A 19900-nucleotide genomic window follows, 5' to 3' on the forward strand; every position below is an offset into this window, starting at 1 on the left:
AGCCCGACACGCAGACCCCGCGCGGTGCAGTGCCCCCTCTGACCTAGGTCCCACGCCCCCTCATTTCAGTTTGTTTGGCTTACAAGATACAATATCACAACTGATGCTCCTGAATGTCTCCTCTCTTGCGGACTAAGAGCATTATCTTGGGTAATGGGATAATCACCCAGTTTGTGATTATTTCCATTTACTTTGCAAGGGTGGCCTTTGTTTTTGACCAGTTTCTCTAACATGTAGTTCTGTTTATTTCTAATAGAAACAGCACACCTCAAAACTTGTTTTTCTCGAACATATTTAAAGATACTCCACACAGTCTCCTTCAGTAAAATGAGCATTTCACTCTCAAAAGACCAGGCTGGGTGTCAGATCTGTGCTTTCTTCTGTCTGTCGGTCTGTCTGTCTTTCTCTTTCTTCCTCCCTCCCTCGCTTCTCTTCTTCCACAACATACTTTACAGAGGTTCTAGTATTTCTAGGCATTTGACTCAGAACAAGCCTTAGTCATGCTCAAGTCATGTTGCACAGTCTCTTAACAAGGATTTGCTATGCTTTCCCCCAAGTGTAAGAATGAGGGAAGGGCAGGCCCTTGACATCATTCACGGGCACATTATATGTTTTTGACAAAATCAGAATTTCTTAAAGATATATTGAATGTTTCACTTAAGCAATCAATATATTATAATTAATTGTAAATGTTTACATTTCAAGTTACTTGTTTATGAAAAAGGTATCAGTTGAACTGGTTCACTTGGTGAGCTAAACATTTGGCAACAAACGTAACCAAACACATACTGACCCTTGCTCTCTCTCTATTCTGTTGTAAACTTCTGCATACACGCAGGTGTGTAGCAGATGCTGGAGGAAGTGTGTGACTAGATAAAGGGGGTGTGGCATCCTTTGCCCTAGCATAACCTCTGAGGCAGTTTGGAACAAATTGTTTGAAGTCAAAGGGACTCTTGTCTGTTTTTCCTGTTTTACCCATAGGAGCCTGGCACAGCGCTTTGTACATCATATGGGTGATCCGTGTTTCATACAAATACCCTGTGACTCATCATAACGGTTCTGTGATTGATGCATTCAGTTAATCGGTCATGCTGCAAGTATCGATTGAGCTCTTAATATCTGCTACACTGTTTTCTAGCCACTGGGGAAGAGTCAGTGCATAAAGCAGGTTCAGTTCCTTACCCTCCTGGAACCTACAGTCCAGGGTATGTGGGGTAGGTGGTAGGTGTGGGGGTCGGAGGACAAGAGTGGGCAATAAATGATAAACATGAAACACAAGTGAATTCTGTAGTATATTTAAGGATGATAATTATGGGAAAAATAGGACAGGATAAAAAAGATTCTTCAGACTGTTAGCTTGCAGTTTTAATTTGGGTGTTTGAAGGGGGCCTCTTTGAGAATGGACTTTTGAGCAGAGATTTTATGTGGCTGTATGAGGGGATAACAGAAAGGCAGAGAGGTGGAAAGGCTGGAGTGTGGCCTGGGTCATTTCAAGGAGAGGAAGGAGGCTACTTTGGCTTGGTTAGACCTGGGTGGGCATGGACGAGCCCTGGGACGTGGACCCAGAGAGGTGCTGGGAGAGTGGAGGGGAGACCATTGTTTCTTTAGGCCATTGAAGACCTTCTGTCTGACTCATTGGGCCCCTGTCCCAGGTAAGCTCTGCCCAGCACTTCTGCACAGTACCATAACATAATAGTGTCTCAATCTGAGGGCCTCAGTGTGTTTCATGGATATTCCTATTATTGATTATTCTATGTATGCATCATAGAGTTGATTTTGCTATCCTTGATATTCAATCCAGTTTGGTTTCCGGTTCTTTGTATTACAAGGTGATTCCTGTAATCTAAGCCCCACTCTACAGAGTGCTAGTCAAGGCTGCATGTTCTGCCTTGTTTGGGTCCTAACTTCTGTCCTCTAGTACTTTTAAACCCATTTTGGGAATGATATGCTGACGGACAGGCATTGCCAAAGGTAAATGCACAGTGAAGCAGGAATAATATTAAAAATATTTGTTTCAAAAATGTATTTGTATAAAGGGAAATTATTTATTCCTCTTACTATAAGCTTCCTTGATAGCTCAGTGGGTAAAGAATCTACCTGCAATGCAGGAGATGCAGGAGATGTGGGTTCGATCCCTGGGTTGAGAAGATCCCGTGGAGGAGAGAATGGCAACCCACTCTTGTGTTCTTGCCTGAAAAATCCCATGGACAGTGTAACCTGGTGGGTCACAGAGTCAAACACTACTGAGTGACTAAGCACACACACAGCCCTTGTTATAAGCTGTGGTTTAGAATCTCCTTCCACATTTCTCTTTAAAAATTTTTTTTTTAATTTTTGGCCACGTTACACAACATGTGATATTTTGGTTCCCTGACCAGGGATCAAACCTGTGTCCTTGGTAGTGAAAGTGTTGATTCCTAACCACTGAACCACCAGGGAATTCCTCTCTTCTTCTTTTTTTTTTTTTCCTTTTATTTGCTTTTTTTTTTTTAATAGTAGTGCCCACCTTGAGGTCTGTTATGGCATCCTAGAAATGAGTTAACACAAGTATGAATTACCCTGGCAACATCTATTAGCCTATGAAAAGTCAACTGTGCAGTAAAACTAATGTCTTCCTTTTATCAAGGCAAAGACAATCTGGAATGATATGTGAATGGAAATAAGGTATTGATGAAATATTTGTGTCATCTGAGAGACCACAGGCCATGGACCAAAAACTTCCCGTGTAGCAATAATGTCAGTTTAATTTTCTGAATGATTTCCTTGGACCCACTTCAAATTTCTGACTTGTGTGAGGTTATTGCCCCGTCTCAAAGTTGCTGAGTTGTAGTGGCTTCATAGGCGTCATCTTGAAGTGTAACTAAATTTCAGTGCCTGTACGTTAGAGCGGATTCATTTTAGTATGAAAATTCTTTAGCTGCTGACTCTGGGAGGGACTTGTGCAAAGCACTGCAGGAGTATCAGAGACAGGACAGAGTCCCAGCACTGAAGGAACTTGAAGTCTCTCTAGCAGGGGCTGTAAAGTTGAAATAGTGGTTGCCATGGAGATTGAGAGGCAGGAAAGTGGAGATTATGGGAAGAAATTGCAAGAGTCAGTGAGGGCCCAGATCATCATGGGAAGAATTTAAATGCACCAAGGAGTTAGACTCTATGGGATTCATTGAATGTCTGTTGTTATTTGGGAGAAAGGGAGGGGATGGAATCAAGAATGCTGCTGGCATTTTGAGTCTGGGTAACTGGCAGGAAGGCCATGCCACAGTGGAAATAAGAAAGTCAGGAGAAGGAAGTGGTTTTGTGAAAAAGATGACCTTACTTATATGTGGAGTTTGAGATTCTTTAATAATGGAAGCCGTTTTGCAGATAGCTGTAAATGTGGGAGGGTAGCTTGGGTGAGGAGTTAAGTCCTGAAATACAAATCCAAGTGAAAAAACTTAAATGGTATGTGAATACAAAATGTAGACAATTTTGAGAAAATGGAAAATACTGAATTAATGTTTTATCAAAGTGTCAAAATTGTATTATGGTTTGCCGTGACTATGCATGCATTCCAGTTTCGAAGTTAACTTTTATACTCTTTCATTTGTATTTTACACCTTTATTTTTCATGTTTTTGAGATAGCGTTTCTGTTTCCTTTCGTTGTCACCAGAGCTCTGCTTACATCTCATAATTATGAATAACCTATCTAAGCCTCACATTTCTCTGCTTCCCTGTTGCTTGTATCCTGCATAGTTTCCTTACTGTGAAAGTCATTGACTCTTGAGTATCTTTGCTTAAACCAGCGTGGTTTCTGGGTGGAGGGTAAGCACAGTGCTGAAGAGCTTGGGTGTTGCAGTCGAACAGACCTGGGTGTGATTTCCCATCTGCTCCGCTCCTGCTTGCCCTGTGTGCTTTGGTTTGCTCATCTGGTTCCCTGGAGTATTAATGAAATCGTGAAAGGTTTTTCAGCACACGTTGCCCCCGTCCACTCCTGCCCAGTAAGTGACTGCTGAAGCAGTAGTAGTGATGATAATGATAGTGGTAATAATATTTATTCTAAACCTCATGGGACGGATCCAAAGCCTGCAGACATGGGTGCGGGAACGAGAATGGGGTCCTTTCAGGGCACATGAGTTTGCTGGTTACTCAGGCCACTCTGCACAGTCCATCATCTGCACATTTCATCATCTCTTCAAAGGAGTGATCATGACCCTGACTCACCGCCTCTTGGTCCCGCTCAGCCCCTGCTTTCGTGGCTGCTGCTCCTGGTGTGGCCTTGACTTCTTCCCAGCTGCCTTTCTGTGAGATCTTGTAGAACTCACGTTGGTTTTCTCATTCACGAAATATGAATTCAGCCTACTATCAGTTCCAGCCTGTTTATTCGGAGCAAACTGATTTTGACCAGTCTATCCCACTGCTTCTCTTTTGCCCCTATCACTGCTAATTAATTTTTGCACAAGAGAATGGGCAAGAGCAGTGATAAAACATAAAATTAAAGTTAGTTAATGTTGGCTCATGAGCATTTTGGAGAGCAGGCAGAGAAAAGATGTTATTTACTATGAGCTTTGTCTTGAGTTTTCATTGATTTATTTATGCCATTCCTGACTCCTGTTATCATGGATGGTAAGAACTGACAGTGGAATAAAAACAAAGAAGCATTATCTGATAAAGAATTTAGAAATTTTGGGATAAATTTAACTGAAGATACTGTCATTTTTAATATCAGTTCCCCCAAATTCTAAGGAAAATGTGACTGAAAAATTTCACATATGCCATCTTTAATATAGCATCTTATATGTCTGCTACTGTAAAAAAGATAAAATAGTCATGCTGCTTTTTTATTTTATTTCATTTAACAATTTTATTGTGTGTTTATTAAATTTTATGAGATGATACTGTTTCTTACAGTTTTATGATAGCTTGCTGGAACACAGGTTTTGTTTTTCGTTTTGTTTTTTTTTTTTTCCTTTTAGTAGATTTTCCTTACTTGCTAATGCTGGGGCTCAGAGAGGAAAAAGACCTAAGTGTCTCTTTTTAGGAAAGGATTTCACAAACTTGGTTTGGAGATTTTTGAGGATATTTTATTTACTCTTGGAAAATGGATGTCAATTTTCTTAAAATTATTTTCAGTTGAATAAATTTAACTTTTTAAGGAAACTTTTTGGGAGAGAAGGGGTAGGATACTCTAATCAGATAGGCTAGCAAAAAGATCTGAGACATTTGTGTGGACTAGAATTCTTCCTTAGCAAGAGTCCTCTGCACTCACTCTTCATTTTTTATGACACTTAAGAAATGTATCTTCTAGTGAAAGAAATGAGAAATGAGAGAGATTGAGGTATGCGAGAATTCTCTGGATATGAACAATTAGGAACACAAGCAGAAAGTAACAAGAATTCAGAATTTTGAATGGAGATATAGTTGTTTGCTAAATCTTCTGTTTCTAATTCACATGCTAAATCCAAAGGCATAGCCTTCAGTAAAATAAAGAAATAGGACATAGTCTTCCTGTGAGAATTCTGTGTTTGTTTCATGAGCAGGTGCTTATCTTTTCCCTTCATGTGGTCGGTCTCTGATTCTGAGTATTGCAGTAATAGCTGCCATTTATTTAGTGGTTGAATATGTTCTAGGCATTGCATAAGTGCTTCTCTTTCATATTTACTCATTTAATCCTCAGAATCACCTATTGAGGCAGTTGGTAGGACCACCCGAATCTTAAGGTGAAGAAATAGAGATTCAAAGATGAAGGAATTTGCCCAGGTTAGGAGGTGCATCTCGATTGCATCCAAGCCCAGGTGATGCCTGGTTCCCTATCTGTGCTCTGCCCAGGGTGTCGTCATCATAGCTCAGGCAGCAGACGCTTTCCCTTTGTGTGTGCTGAAACCATGGAACTGTTACAGCTCAAAGAGTCCTTCAAGAACATCACCTGTATCTTATAGGAAAAAACGCACATTAGGCTCGAAGTTCTAAACAATCTTTTATTCATCCAGTCAGTTGGCCAGCAAATATTTACTGAGCATTTACTATGTGTAAAGTAGAAAACAGGCCAGACATGGTCCATGCCTTCCGAGAACCCTGGTGGCCTTTATCTGTGTATTTGCATGTGTGTGCTCAGTCGCTCAGTCGTGGCAGCCTCTTTGCAGCCCCAGTGGACTGTAGCCCGCCAGGCTTCTCTGTCCATGGAATTTTCCAGGCAGGCATACCAGAGTGGGTTGCCATTTTCTCCTCCAGGGGATCTTCCCGACCCAGGGATTGAACCCACGTGTCCTGCATTGGCAGGTGGATTCTTTACCGCTTGAGCCAGCTGGGAAGCCCGTTTGTGTATTTGGGCTATATACTAGTTAAATCAAAAGCATAGACCCTGAAATCATACTCCTTGACTCTGAACCCTGTTCACTAGCTACAGGGCAATGGGCAAGTTGATTCATCTTTTTAAGGCTCAGTTTTCCATCTGTAAAATGGTGATACTAAGACACTCACAGCACTGGCCTGTTGCGAAGATGAAATGAGTGAAGCATTAAAAAGGTATCTGACACTTGGTAAATGCTCAGTAAATATAGTTGCTATTAAGATATTTTGACAGTATTTATAATGGTAGTGATATTTCATCACAGACGCCCACAGAGTTATTTGTAATAAGATGTGTGTCGTGTTATGACACAGGATGGAGCAGATGGCTTGGGAGTGCAGACAGCCAGACCTCTTAACTCCCACTTGGTTCAGGGCAGGGTCTAATGTACAACAAATGCTATTTTCTTTGCATTTGCAACAAAGATCCTCCTTTGTTTTCCTTTTTTTTAACTTGATAACTTTCTTTACTTTGTTATTGGAAATCCTAGTGTTTTTGACTTACAGCAGTTTGCCAGCAAATATTTATTCAGAACCAGTTACTAAACATTTACTTTCTGGGCTCTGTGCAGAATGCTGGGGTGATAATCAATAGGATGTAGGCTGAGTCTTCTAAGAAATGTATGTGCCTGCGGGCATATATACACATATGGACACAGACTTGCAAGCACAGCAACTGTAATGGATGATGCTAAGTTATGTAATAAATATATGCAAAGTAGAGACTAGAGAAGGGAGTGATCAACTGTCTCTAATCTGAATGTGGAACAAGGGTGATGAGGAAGGCCTTCATGGAAGAGGTGGCATTTCCTCTGTGCCTTGAAAGATCACAAGCTTCTTGCTGCCGGAGGACGTTTTAAAAACAGGAAAGAACCTAAAACAGGGATACTAAGGCATGAACCAGCCCCGTGGCTAGCGCTGACAGCAGGAGAAAGTATCAGAAGTGGATGTTTGTCTCATAGGTTGGAGTGGCGGAAAGGAAAGTAACTAGATGCTTTTAAGCGGAGGGACAGTGTTGTTGGGTTGGTTGCTGACATCAAAGGTGAATTGAAGAAGATGAGATCTGCAGTCCGCTGGTGAGACAGGGTGATGATTGGCTGCAGAATCAGTGAGGAAGAGGAAGAGGAAGAGGCTGGAAGCAGCAGACTTCAGAAGTAGTAACTAATAGCTCTAGTGCATCTGCTGGACGTGGAGCCAGGACTGGGGCATAGTCGTCGTATCTAGGATGACTCAGAATTCTTATTTGGGCAACGGATTGCCATCAATCAGGATATTGAAAAGTTCATCAAGAGAGGACAGTGACTTCACGTTTAAGCTTTAACTTTCAGGTTAAATCATAGGTTTACTGAGTAAAGATGTGTACACTGGATGTCTTGATTTGAAATCAGTGGTGATAGCTAAAACCTTTGCAATGACTCACTCAGGAGGAAAATGTACGGTGTGAAGAGAGGAAAGCCTTGAAGAGAACACTGGTGACCTCCAGGGCATCTGCAAGTCAGGTCTCATTAAAGTCAGGGGGCGAAGAGTTTCCCAGAGGAAGTGGTCAACAGTGTGAAATGCTGCAGGGGGCCGGGTAGTTAATTGAGAGGGGCCAAGATGACCTTTCGGATTTGGCCACCTAGAAGAAAAATAGTTGCCAGTAAACCTCTGTCCCTTTGCTGGAGCATGTTTGTGTTGAGTTGCAAAGTGGATCGAAGAGATGCCATAGATGGAGTCACTGAGGTCTGCTTTTCAGAAGCTGTCAGTGGGAGGATGGAGGGAACACCATCTCTATGGAGACAGGGGTTTGTTTGTTCTTGGAGGGTGGGGATTTGAGCATGCCCAGGTTCTAGGAAAGAAAGACCTAGAGGCAGACAAGCTGAGTTGAGGAGATAGTGGAATGATTGGTAGAATGAAGCCTTCAGAGACAGAATCTGCCTCTTCTGAGACTTAAGACTCAGGTGCAGATAAACAGGAGTTCTGAGGGTGAGATTTGCAGGGCTTTATGCTTGAGAGTCCCTTGAACAGCAAGGAGATCCAACCAGTTCATCCTAAAGGAAATCAGTTCTGAATTTCATTGGAAGGACTGATGCTGAAGCTGAAATTCCAATACTTTGACCACCTCATGTGAAGAGCTGACTCATTGGAAAAGACCCTGATGCTGGGAAAGATTGAAGGCAGGAGAAGAAGGGGACGACAGAGGATGAGAAGGTTGGATGGCATCACTGACTCAGTGGACATGAGTTTGAGTAAACTCTGGGAGTTGGTGGTGGACAGGGAAGCCTGCTGTGCTGCAGTCTATCGGGTCACAAAGAGTTGGATACGACTGAGTGACTGAACTGAACTGATGCTTGATAACCTCAGTTTATTTGCTTAAATAGGACATGAGGTTATCAGAATTTGGCTGGAGGATTGAGGCAAGTCAAATGATGTCTTCAAGATTAATTAACGCACCCTCATTTTTTACTGTGTCTTTCTTGCCTCATCTTGTCTGGGGCCCTACCAGGCTGGACATGCGTGGGCTCATTTAATCTGGAATTTGTTTGTTTCTTCATTTCCTCTGTCCTGTTCAGCTTTTCCTCTTTGCTCTATCACACCGCCCATCTAACCTTGACCTTAGTCTGAACTCATGGTTATTAACGCTCCCTTTGTGTTTTTGGTTCCTGACACCTCCCCACTTCTTCTGTTACTGCTTTTGTAACTAGTTCACATTCTGTTGTTGCCTCTTTGAAAGTCAGAATTCTGTCTTTAGAATTTTGTTTTAGCATAGTTTTTGGAGTACACTGTGCTGGGTTGGGATTCTGGGAGGGGGAGCTCCCTAAGCTCCAAGGGAAAGGATGTAAAAGAATTTTGAGTTTTCCAAGTTTTGTGAAGGGAGCAAAGGGGCAAAACAACCTGCTTGAGATTTGATGGCCAGGGAAAGATTGATACCCTGAGGAGGTGACATTGATGTTGAAATAGAAAAGGTAAAAATGAGCTGACCATTTGTAGAGGGGAGAAGGAAAATAGTAACTTTCTATTTATAAACAGATTCTTAGTTCATTCGATTCATAGTTGTATTCATAAACAGATATTCACAGACATTGGAGTATATCCTCCAGTAGATAACTGCCTAGAACATATAGGATATTGTCCTGTCCTTCCCACTGATACTTCCTTGGTTCCCGAAGGCCCTATATAAGACCTGTAACAGTTTATCCTTAAGTTAAGGTAGAGAAGGACCATGTTTGTTAAAGGATATTACCTGGAAGAATATCCAACAAAATTCGGTAAAGCAATTATCCGTCAATTAAAAAATGAATAAATTAAGAAAAAAGGATATTACCTGCAAATGAAGCTGTACTGAGCACCCAGAAATGTGTTCAGGGTGAGGCAGAGCAAGATAAATTCCGTACACTCAATTGCATGGTGTTTCTTTCTGTATTTCCTCTACCCTTCCCCTGCCCCCTCATCTCAGGTAATTCTGGTTCACAAAATGAGGAAAAGTGTGTGTGTGTGACTATGTGCAAAGTCACTGTTCGTAATCACCACCATTATATGATCACTGCAGCTTTAGTCCCACAAGTAGACACTTGGGACAGATCTCCAGCTCCATACGCTGGGCCTAGGTGGGTGTCACAGTCTACTATCTTTAGCTCAGGGGTGGGATCGGAGTTCCAGATTTCCTGTGGGTGAGGAATAGTGGGAGGTAGCGCATGGAAGAAAAACCAAGGAGGATGGGGAGACACGGAGGGTAAACTTTGCTGACTTCGTAATTTCGCTTAGAGTCAGGCCAAGTAAACCTAAAACGTGATCTCCCAGGGCGAAAGCTAGTGTTTTCTTGCAAATCTAAGCTTGTACAAGTAAATTATTGTTTCTCAGAGAGAGAACATGAAGAGTATGTGGAATAGTTTATTATATTAGGTACCCTGGGCAGTGTTTTCGAGAAAGGAAAGGCATAAAAAAATAAGCACTGGTTTGACCCCTCAAAACAGAGTTTCCCAGCATTTTTTTTTCTAGCTGCTGTTCAAGGAGTGACAACGTTCCAGTGACAGTGGACTTCTGTCAAAAATTCTACTCCTTGGCTTTTTAGGGAAGTAGTAGTAGTGTTGATATGTGGGTGATTTTTGGTTATATCCTAATTCAAGTTACTGTTAGTAAGAAGTTCTTAGTAATGTGCTGAACCTTGATGAGAACAGCTTCCTTTGAATTCAGACATTTATTACTTTTGTGATTAATTTATCTGACAGAGAGTGTCAAGAAGGTGGTGTCTTTGAAAATGATCTAATAGATCTCCAGCAAGCAACATTTTTCATTTGTACATGGAATGCTCTTTGCCGTTGTCCATCAATGTTTGGTTTGATTTCCCCCCATTATAATTCTTCTTAAGCTCAGAGAAGACATCTCTAGTGCTATATAAAATATAAATGATTCCTAGTAAATGGATGGGAATTAAGATTGTCATCTTAATTTAATCACATATTTACCCACATTTAAAGTATATGTACAGATGAAGCTGCATTAAGGACTTAGGAACTTGAAGTTTATTTATGTGTCTACTTGAGGCACATCCCTGAAACTTAAGGTCGTGTGTATTGTAAAATGTGTCATTCAAACTGTAGTTAGAATTTTATAATTCTGGGTTCCCCAGTGGTCTTCCTGAGGTTAAAATACATGCTTTGTTTTTAAAGTATCTTGAGATAAGGGAAAATAGACTTACTTAGACACATTTGAATAGATACATGCAGTTATTTCTTTGGTAAAAAGAACTTGGGCTTCTGTCCTTAGGGAATATTTATTAGCAATTAATTAATTAGGGTACCTTCTCTGAATTACTGTATTAATTTAAATAAGGTCATGGGCCTCCATGAAAAATTATATTATGCAAAATATTAACTGAGGCAGAATCTATTAAGAAATGATAAATGTGAAGTTAACCCAATTGTGTAGAATTTATAGAATTGATCTTTTAATATATTGACTGTATTAAGTCAGAAAGAAATGTCCATTTAAATACATACCTTCATTTCCCCTGTGGTGTGGAATTATTGTATGTAAAGAATTTACTAATATAATTCACAGGCAGTCCAAAAGTGTCCTTGGATCCCCTCTCTAAACACAGCATTCAAAAAACTTAAGATCATGGCATCCAGTCCCATCACTTCATGACAAATAGATGGAGAGAAAATGGAAACAGTGAAAGATTTTATTTTCTTGGGCTCCAAAATCACTGCAGACAGTGACTGAAGCCATGAAATTAAAAGATGCTTGCTCCTTGGAAGAAAAGCTATGACAAGCCTAGACAGCATATTAAAAACCAGGGACATTACTTTGCCAACATAGGTTCATATAGTCAAAGCTGTTCTTTTTCCAGTAGTCATGTACGGATGTGAGAATTGGACCGTATAGAAGGCTGAGTGCTGAAGAACTGATGCTTTCAAACTGTGGTCTTGAAGAAGACTCTAGAGAGTCCCTTGGACCGCATGGAGATCAAATCAGTCAATCTTAAGGGAAATCAACCTTGAATATTCATTGGAAGGACTGACGCTGAAGCCAAAGCTCCAATACTCTGGCAGCCTGATGAGAAAGGCAGACTCAATGGAAAAGCCCCTGATGCTGGGAAAGATTTAATCAGGCAGGAGGAGAAGGGGACCACAGGGGACGAGATGTTGATGGCATCACCGACTCAATGGACGTGAGTTTGAGCAAGCTCCGGGAGATGGTGAAGGACAGGGAAGCCTGGCGTGCTGCAGTCCGTGGAGCAGCAGAGTTGGACATGACTGAACGACTGAACTGCCTGACGGACTCTAGACAGCTTACTGAAACTGCTTTAGGGGCAGGGCTTGGTTATGTTGTGTGGTGCTCTTTATAAAGAGTTTGATCGTTTATTCGGGGATTTTACTCTCATGGTATGCTGCTATACTTCTGAATTCTCCCTTGCCAAGTGATCTGTAGGTCTTTTCCTTTCTGTCAATACTGTGTGTGGACTTCCTGTTACTAAAAGAGTGTTTATCCCTTTTCTCAGCAAACATTGGTACTAGGTACTACTGGATGAATGGGATACTGAGGTGAATGAGGCACTTTGTCTGCCTTTGTGATCCATTCAAGGGTTTTCCTTTGTGGAGAACCCTACCTCCTGCAACGTCCCCTTCCCCTCCCCTTCTGCTTGTCTTCAATCCCAGTTTTTTTGCTCCTTCAAGCTAAAGCCGGACAACCTCGGTAGAGTTGCAGATAGAATGAATTGTATGTTCTTCCCTTAATTATTTTCACATTTAGTTCCACTCCTAGAAAAATCTAGATATGCTATAGTGTATCTAAATTAATTTTAAGGCATGTGGTAATTTACAAATCTCCCAGAAAAAAGTGCTGACAGAATGCTTTGATTCCATGGTTTTAAAGTACTTACCAGTTTTAGAGATGACATAAAGAAAAAATAGAGCGCTCTTAGAATTGTTTAAATACAGTGTTAAAACGCAAAAAAAAAAGAAAAAGACTTATAACGTGACTATTGGACACTGTATTTGAAAACTCCGCCCCAGCGAGAATAACTGATTTAACGGATAGCCACTCCTTAGTATTCGGATATAGACCCTTTGTATGCATATCCTTCCTGACTTTTACCTATGCACACAGACACACCTATCCATCTATAACTGTCTTAAAATAGTTGTGTGTGTGTGTGTTTTAAACAGGATCTTAATAAAACATGTATCTTTGTAATATCTTTCCATGTAAATATACAGGTCATTATGTTGTATGGTTCTGTTAGAATTTTAATTGCCAAATGAACACTGTTGGACAACTAGGTTATTTCCAATCTTCTTCATTATTAATGTCTTTGTACATGTAATATTATTTACTTAGGGTAATTTTTAAATGGTGGAAGTGGTATATTAAAGGTTATGTATAATTTAGAGACAGTTGATACATATTGCCTAATTGTCCTATAGGAAAATTGGTATCATTTTGCAAAAGTGTTTTAAAATGCTAGTTTGTACTATAATTAATACTATATTATCATTTGAAAAAATTTATAATTCTATTAGATTAAAATAGTATATTGTTTTAATAATAATAATAAAAATACTAGTGAGGTGAAACTTTTTTCTCCATAGAGTTATAGGTCATTTATATTTCTTTAGTGTTTTTCCTATTCCTGTTTTACAGTCTTTGTTTTGATGGGCTTTTCGACTTTTAATTATTGTTTTGATGGAACTATGTATGTATTCAGTTCAGATCAGTTGCTCAATCCTGTGTGACTCTTTGCAACACCATGAACCGCAGCACGCCAGGCCTCCCTGTCCATCACCAACTCCCAGAGTTTACTCAAACTCATGTCCACTGAGTCAGTGATGCCATCCAGCCATCCCATCCTCTGTCGTCCCCTTCTCCTCCTGCCCTCAATCTTTCCCAGCATCAGGGTCTTTTCAAATGAGTCAGCTCTTCACATCAGGTGATTAAAGTATTGGGGTTTCAGCTTCAACATCAGTCCTTCCAATGAATATTCAGGACTGATTTCCTTTAGGATGAACTGGTTGGATCTCCTTGCAGTCCAAGGGACTCTCAAGAGTCTTCTCCAACACCACAGTTCAAAAGCATCAATGCTTCAGTGTTCAGCTTTCTTTATAGTCCAACTCACATCCATACATGACCACTGGAAAAACCATAGCCTTGACTAGACGGACCTTTGTTGGCAAAGTAATGTTTCTGCTTTTTCATATGCTGTCTAGGTTAGTCATAACTTTTCTTTCAAGGAGTAAGCATCTTTTCATGGCTACAGTCACCATCTACAGTGATTTTGGAGCCCCAAAAATAAATCTGCCACTGTTTCCACTATTTCTCCATCTATTTGCTGTGAAATCATGGGCCCAGATGCCTTGATCTTAGTTTTCTGAATGTTGAGCTTTAAGCCAACTTTTTCACTCTTTCTCACTTTCATCAAGAGGCTCTTCAGTTCTTCACTTTCTGCCATTAAGGGTGGTGTCATCTGCATATCTGAAGTTATTGATATTTCTCCCAGCAATCTTGATTCCAGCTTGTGCTTCATCCAGCCCAGCGTTTCTCACCATGTACTCTGCATATAAGTTAAATAAGCAGGGTGACAGTATACAGCCTTGACATACTCCTTTTCCTATATGGAACCAGTCTGTTGTTCCATGTCCAGTTCTAACTGGTGTTTCTTGATCTGCATACAGATTTCTCAAAAGGCAGGTCAGGTGGTCTGGTATTCCCATCTCTTTCAGAATTTTCCACAGTTTTTTGTGATCCACACAGTCAAAGGCTTTGGCATAGTCAATAAAGCAGAAATAGATGTTTTTCTGGAATTCTCTTGCTTTTTCGATGATCCAGCGGATGTTGGCAATTTGATCTCTGGTTCCAGCATGAACATCTGGAAGTTCATGGTTCACATATTGTTGAAGCCTGGCTTGGAGAATTATAAGCATTACTTTGCTAGCGTGTGAGATGAGTGCAATTGTGTGGTAGTTTGAGCATTCTTCGGCATTGCCTTTCTTTGGGATTGGAATGAAAACTGACCTTTTCCAGTCCTGAGGCCACTGCTGAGTTTTCCAAATTTGCTGGCATATTGAGTTCAGCACTTTCACAGCATCATCTTTTAGGATTTGAAATAGCTCAGCTGGAATTCCATCACTTCCACTAGTTTTGTTTGTAGTGATGCTTCCTAAGGCCCACTTGACTTCACACTCCAGGATGTCTGACTCTAGGTGAGTTATCACACCATCATGATTATCTGGGTTGTGAAGGTCTTTTTTGTACAGTTCTTCTGTGTATTCTTGCCACCTCTTCTTAATATCTTCTGCTTCTGTTAGGTCCCTACCATTTCTGTCCTTCATTGAGCCCATCATTGCATGAAATGTTCCCTTGGTATCTATAGCTTTCTTGAAGAGATCTCTAGTCTTTCCCATTCTGTTGTTTTCCTCTATTTCTTTGCACTGATCGCTGAGAAAGGCTTCCTTATCTCTCCTTGCTGTTCTTTGGAACTCTGCGTTCAAATGGGTGTATCTTTCCCTTTCTCCTTTGCTTTTTGCTTCTCTTCTATTCGCAGCTATTTATAAGGCCTCCTCAGACAGCCATTTTGCTTCTTTGCATTTCTTTTTCTTGGGGATGGTCTTGTTCCCTGTCTCCTGTATAACGTCACGAACCTCCATCCATAGTTCATCAGGCACTCTGTCTATCAGATCTAGTCCCTTGAACCTATTTCGCACTTCCACTGTATAATCGTTAGGGGTTTGATTTAGGTTATACCTGAATGGTCTAGTGGTTTTCCCTACTTTCTTCAATTTAAGTCTGAATTTGGCAATAAGGAGTTCATGATCCGAGCCACAGTCAGCTCCCAGTCTTGTTTTTGCTGACTCTATAGAGCTTCTCCATTTTTGGCTGCAAAAAATATAATGAATCAGATTTCGGTGTTGACCATCTGGTGATGTATTAAGGATATCAATTCATTGTTGTCACATAGCAAGTATTTGTTTCCTGGGTGTTGCCTGCCTTTGTTTACGGTATTTTTGTCTGTATTCGTGTTTATTAATGTGTCACTATTTGTTCTGTTTTTGTTATAGTTTAGACTCTCTTTTCCAATCCTAAGATTAAATAAGTATGTACCTATAGATTTAGTATTTTTTTTCATTTGTATCATTTAACTTTTATTCATATGGAAGTGAATGACTGGATATATAACAGGTTTACTTATTTTTGTTCCAAATTGTTGGCTGATAGTTCCAGAGAGAGTTTATTGAATTGCTTTATCATTTTCTCAGTAACATTAGAAGTCATCTTTATCATATATTGAATTCTTACTCATTTCTGAGCTTTATATTTTTTCTGCTTTTCAGCTTTTACTTTGCTGTATTGTCTATTTTGATACCAGGAGCACATTGTTCAAAATATAGTTTTTTGGTGCATTTTAGCAAATGTTAGGCTCAATTTCCTCATTAAACTTCATTTTCTAGTTTTCCTAGCTATTTTCCTTTTCATTTCAAGTTAACTTTTAAAACACTTGTAGAATTCTGGGAAAAAAAAAAAAAAAACTTGTTAGTATCTTAGTCGGGATCACTTTATATTTAATGGTTACAGTATATACCGGGAGGTGGGGTGGGTGGATAGGATGGGCGTCTTGATAATTTAATTTTTTTTAAATGGCTTACTACATCAAGGTATTTAATGACATGAGTATAAGAGGGCTTCCCTGGTGGCTCAGATGGTAAAGAATCTACCTGCAGTGTGGGAGACCCGGGTTTGATTCCTGTGTCGGGAAGATCCCCTGGAATAGGAAATGGCAACCCACTCCAGTGTTCTTGCCTGGAGAGTCCCATGGAGAGAGGAGCCGGCGGGCTCCAGTCCATGGGGCTGCAGAGGCACACACCTGAGCGCCTAACACTGCTACTGCAGAGCCTTTTTTAGACATTGGAGATACAGAGTTAAGAAGAAAAGAACCTTCGTTCTTTTCCCTGACCAACTTTCATAACCGTAGAGGGTGTTTTTAAACAGGTTATACATTGTAGAAGGAGCATCAGACTTCTCAGATTCATATTCATAAATTTCTCTTCCCTGGAAACAAAGAGAAGATATGAGCAGAGAGGGGCAAGAGATAAAGAAAACCATTCAGAAAGTGTAAGAGTGAAAACCAGGACAGAGGTCAAGGGAGGGTGGGTCCTAAAGATACTTAGAAGTGAGGGTGATAGGACACTGAATGGATTGGACTTGGGAAGAGGATGGTGCAGAAGGAAGAGTCAGGATGTGGTATTTTGGGTCTGGTCGGTTGGCTAGAGACTGAAGTACAGACGGAGGCACAGATTTCCTAAGGACGATGTTAGATTTGATTCTGAGTGCAGCTGTCAATCAGATGTCTGTGTAGAGTTGTTAAGCAAGCAGTTAGATAACTCCTCTAACTCTGGTTTCCAGGAGAGGGTCCTCTGGGGATACAGAGCCCTGGCGGAACCGCCTCGGGAGGCATAGGAGTGGAAGCCAGTTTAGAGGAGAAGGGGAGACCCAGGCACACAGGAGGGGCCAGGGTTCCAGAGAACTCGGGGAAAGTCCTAGTGGCAACTGGACGGATGATACTGCAGAAGAAAAGGAGTGAGAAATGGCCGGACGGATCCAACACTGCTGAGAGCTCAAGTAAGATAAAAGATCGATCTGTATTTTCTGGATTAACCACAGAAAAAGTTTGTACCTATGCTGGATTGATTTGGGGGGAATGGTGTCGGGGGAGGCCCCATTGCAGTAGGGATCAAGTATACGTTTGAGAGGCTGATTCTATCATTGCCATCATTATTTCTATCACTGAAGAAATTTTGAAATCCTTTTTAAAGGAAATAAAGAATCCGATTGATTTGCTCTACTTGTACCTCTAGATCTGTATTTTTAAATAGGAAATATGTATTTAACCACCATTTACTTGTACTAGGTTCATAGCAGTGTGATAAATTCTGGACTGAGTTGATATGTGATATTGAAATGATATGCTCCCTGCCATTATGGAGCATTATAACAGTTTCTGTAAGCTCTGCAAGGAACAGAACAATAGAGTTTATCATACAGGGGATGGCAGGGGGCAGGGGGCATCAAGGGCCCCTTTGAATAAGTGAATTTGAGCCGAGGTGGGTCTAAGTGAGATGAAACTTGTGACTGATTAAACCAGTGAGGTCTGAGATAAGATAGGAGAGGTGCAGAGACAAGTCTGTCCACTCTCCTAGGTTACTTGCTGTTGCTCAGTTGCTCAGTTATGTCTGACACTTTGCAACCCCATGGGCTGCAGCCCGCCAGGCTTCCTTGTCCTTCATTATCTCCCGGAGTTTGCTGTAAAGCATGTCCATTGAGTCGGTGATGCCATCCAACCATGTCGCCCTCTGTCGTCCGCTTCTCCTCCCACCCTTTATCTTTCCCAGCATCAGAGTCTTTTCTAATGAGTCGGCTCTTTGCATCAGGTGGCCAAAGTATTGGAACTTCAGCTTCACCGTTGGTCTTTCTAATGAATATTCAGAATTGATATCCTTTAGAATTGACTGGTTAGATTTCCTTGCTGACCAAGGGACTCTGAAGAGTCTTCTCCAACACCACAGTTCAAAAGCATCAATTCTTCCACACTCAGCCTTCTTTATGGTCCAACTCTCATGTCTGTACATGACTACTGGAAAAATCATAGATTTGATTATATGAGCATTTGTCAGCAAAGTGATGTTTCTGCTTTTTAACATGCTGTCTAGGTTTGTCATAGCTTATCTTCCAAGGAGCAAGCGTCTTTTAATTTCATGGCTTCAGTCACCATCTGTAATGATTTTGGAGCCCAAGAAAATAAAATCTGCCACTGTTTCCATTTATTCCCCACGTACCTGCTATGAAGTGATGGGACCGGATGCCATGATCTTAGTTTTCTGAATGTTGAGTTTTAAGCCAGCTTTTTCCTTCTCCTCTTTCACTTTCATCAAGAGGCTCTTTGGTTCTTCTTCTAGTTATTGGTATTTTCTTCTGGCAGTCTTGATTCCAGCTTGTGCTTCATCCAGCTCTGCATTTTGCATGACATGCTGCAGTCCATGGGGGGGTCACAAAGAGTCAAACACGAACTGAGCAAGTGAACAACTCCGCATAGAAGTTAAATAAGCAGGGTGACAGTACACAGCCTTGACGTACTCCATTCCCAGTCTGGAACCAATTCATGGTTCCGTGTCTGATTCTAACGGTTGTTTCTTGCCCTGCATACGGGTTTCTCAGGAAGCAGGTAAGATGTTCTGGTATTCCCATCTCTTTAAGAATTTTTCAGTTTGTTGTGATCCACACGGTCAGAGGCTTTAGTGTAGTCAGTGAAGCTGCAGTAGATGTTTTTCTGGAACTCTCTTGCTTTTTCTGTGATCCAGTGGATGTTGGCAATTTGATCTCTGGTTCCTCTGCCTTTTCAAAATTCAGTTTGTCTCTCTGGAAGTTCTTGGTTCACGTATTGTTGAAACCTAGCTTAAAGCCTAACATTACCTTGCTAGCGTGTGAAATGAGTGCAGTTGTGCAGTTTGAACATTCTTTGGCATTGCCCTTTTTGGGGATTGGGGTGAAAATTAACCTTTTCCAGTCCTGGGGCCACCGCTGAGTTTTCCAGATATGCTGGCATATTGAGTGCAGCACTTTAACAGCATCATTTTTTAGGATTTGATGTGGCTCAGCTGGAATTCCATTCCCTCTACTAGCTTTGTTTGTAGTATGCTTTGTAAGGCCCACTTGACTTCACACTCCAGAATGTCTGTTGTAGATGAGCGATAACACCGTCGTGGTTATCCATGTATTCTTCTGTGTATTCTTGTCACCTCATCTTAATGTCTTCTGCTTCTGTTAAGTCCATACCATTTCTGTCCTTTAATGAGCCCATCTTTGCATGAAATGGTCCCCTGGTATCTCGTTTTCTTGAGGAGATCTCTAGTCTTGCCCATTCTGTTGTTTTCCTCTGTTTCTTTGTATTGTTTACTTAAGAAGGCTTTCTTCTGTCTCCTTTCCATTCTTGAGAACTCAGCATTCAGATGGGTATATCTCTGCCCTTCTCCTTTGCCTTTTGCTTCTCTTCTTTCCTAAGCTATTTGTAAGGCCTCCTCAATCATTTTGCCTTGTTGAATTTCTTTT

General features: G+C 40.9%; 1 protein-coding gene across 9 annotated transcripts in view; it reads left to right on the plus strand.

Moving 5' to 3' along the window:
• RUNX1T1 (RUNX1 partner transcriptional co-repressor 1) overlaps nt 1-19900 on the plus strand; it is a 149850-nt gene that overhangs the window by 54341 nt on the left and 75609 nt on the right. For 4 of the 9 annotated variants that reach the window (XM_043483914.1, XM_043483911.1, XM_043483913.1 and 1 more), the window contains one exon: nt 17201-17416. The exons of the other annotated variants lie outside the window; for them this stretch is intronic. In XM_043483914.1, the coding sequence (XP_043339849.1) occupies nt 17201-17416 (216 nt within the window). The remainder of the gene's footprint in view (nt 1-17200; nt 17417-19900) is intronic. 9 annotated transcript variants of the gene reach the window in all.

This window comes from Cervus canadensis, chromosome 12, assembly GCF_019320065.1.
Source record: "Cervus canadensis isolate Bull #8, Minnesota chromosome 12, ASM1932006v1, whole genome shotgun sequence".
In the NCBI taxonomy this organism is placed as follows: domain Eukaryota; kingdom Metazoa; phylum Chordata; class Mammalia; order Artiodactyla; family Cervidae; genus Cervus; species Cervus canadensis.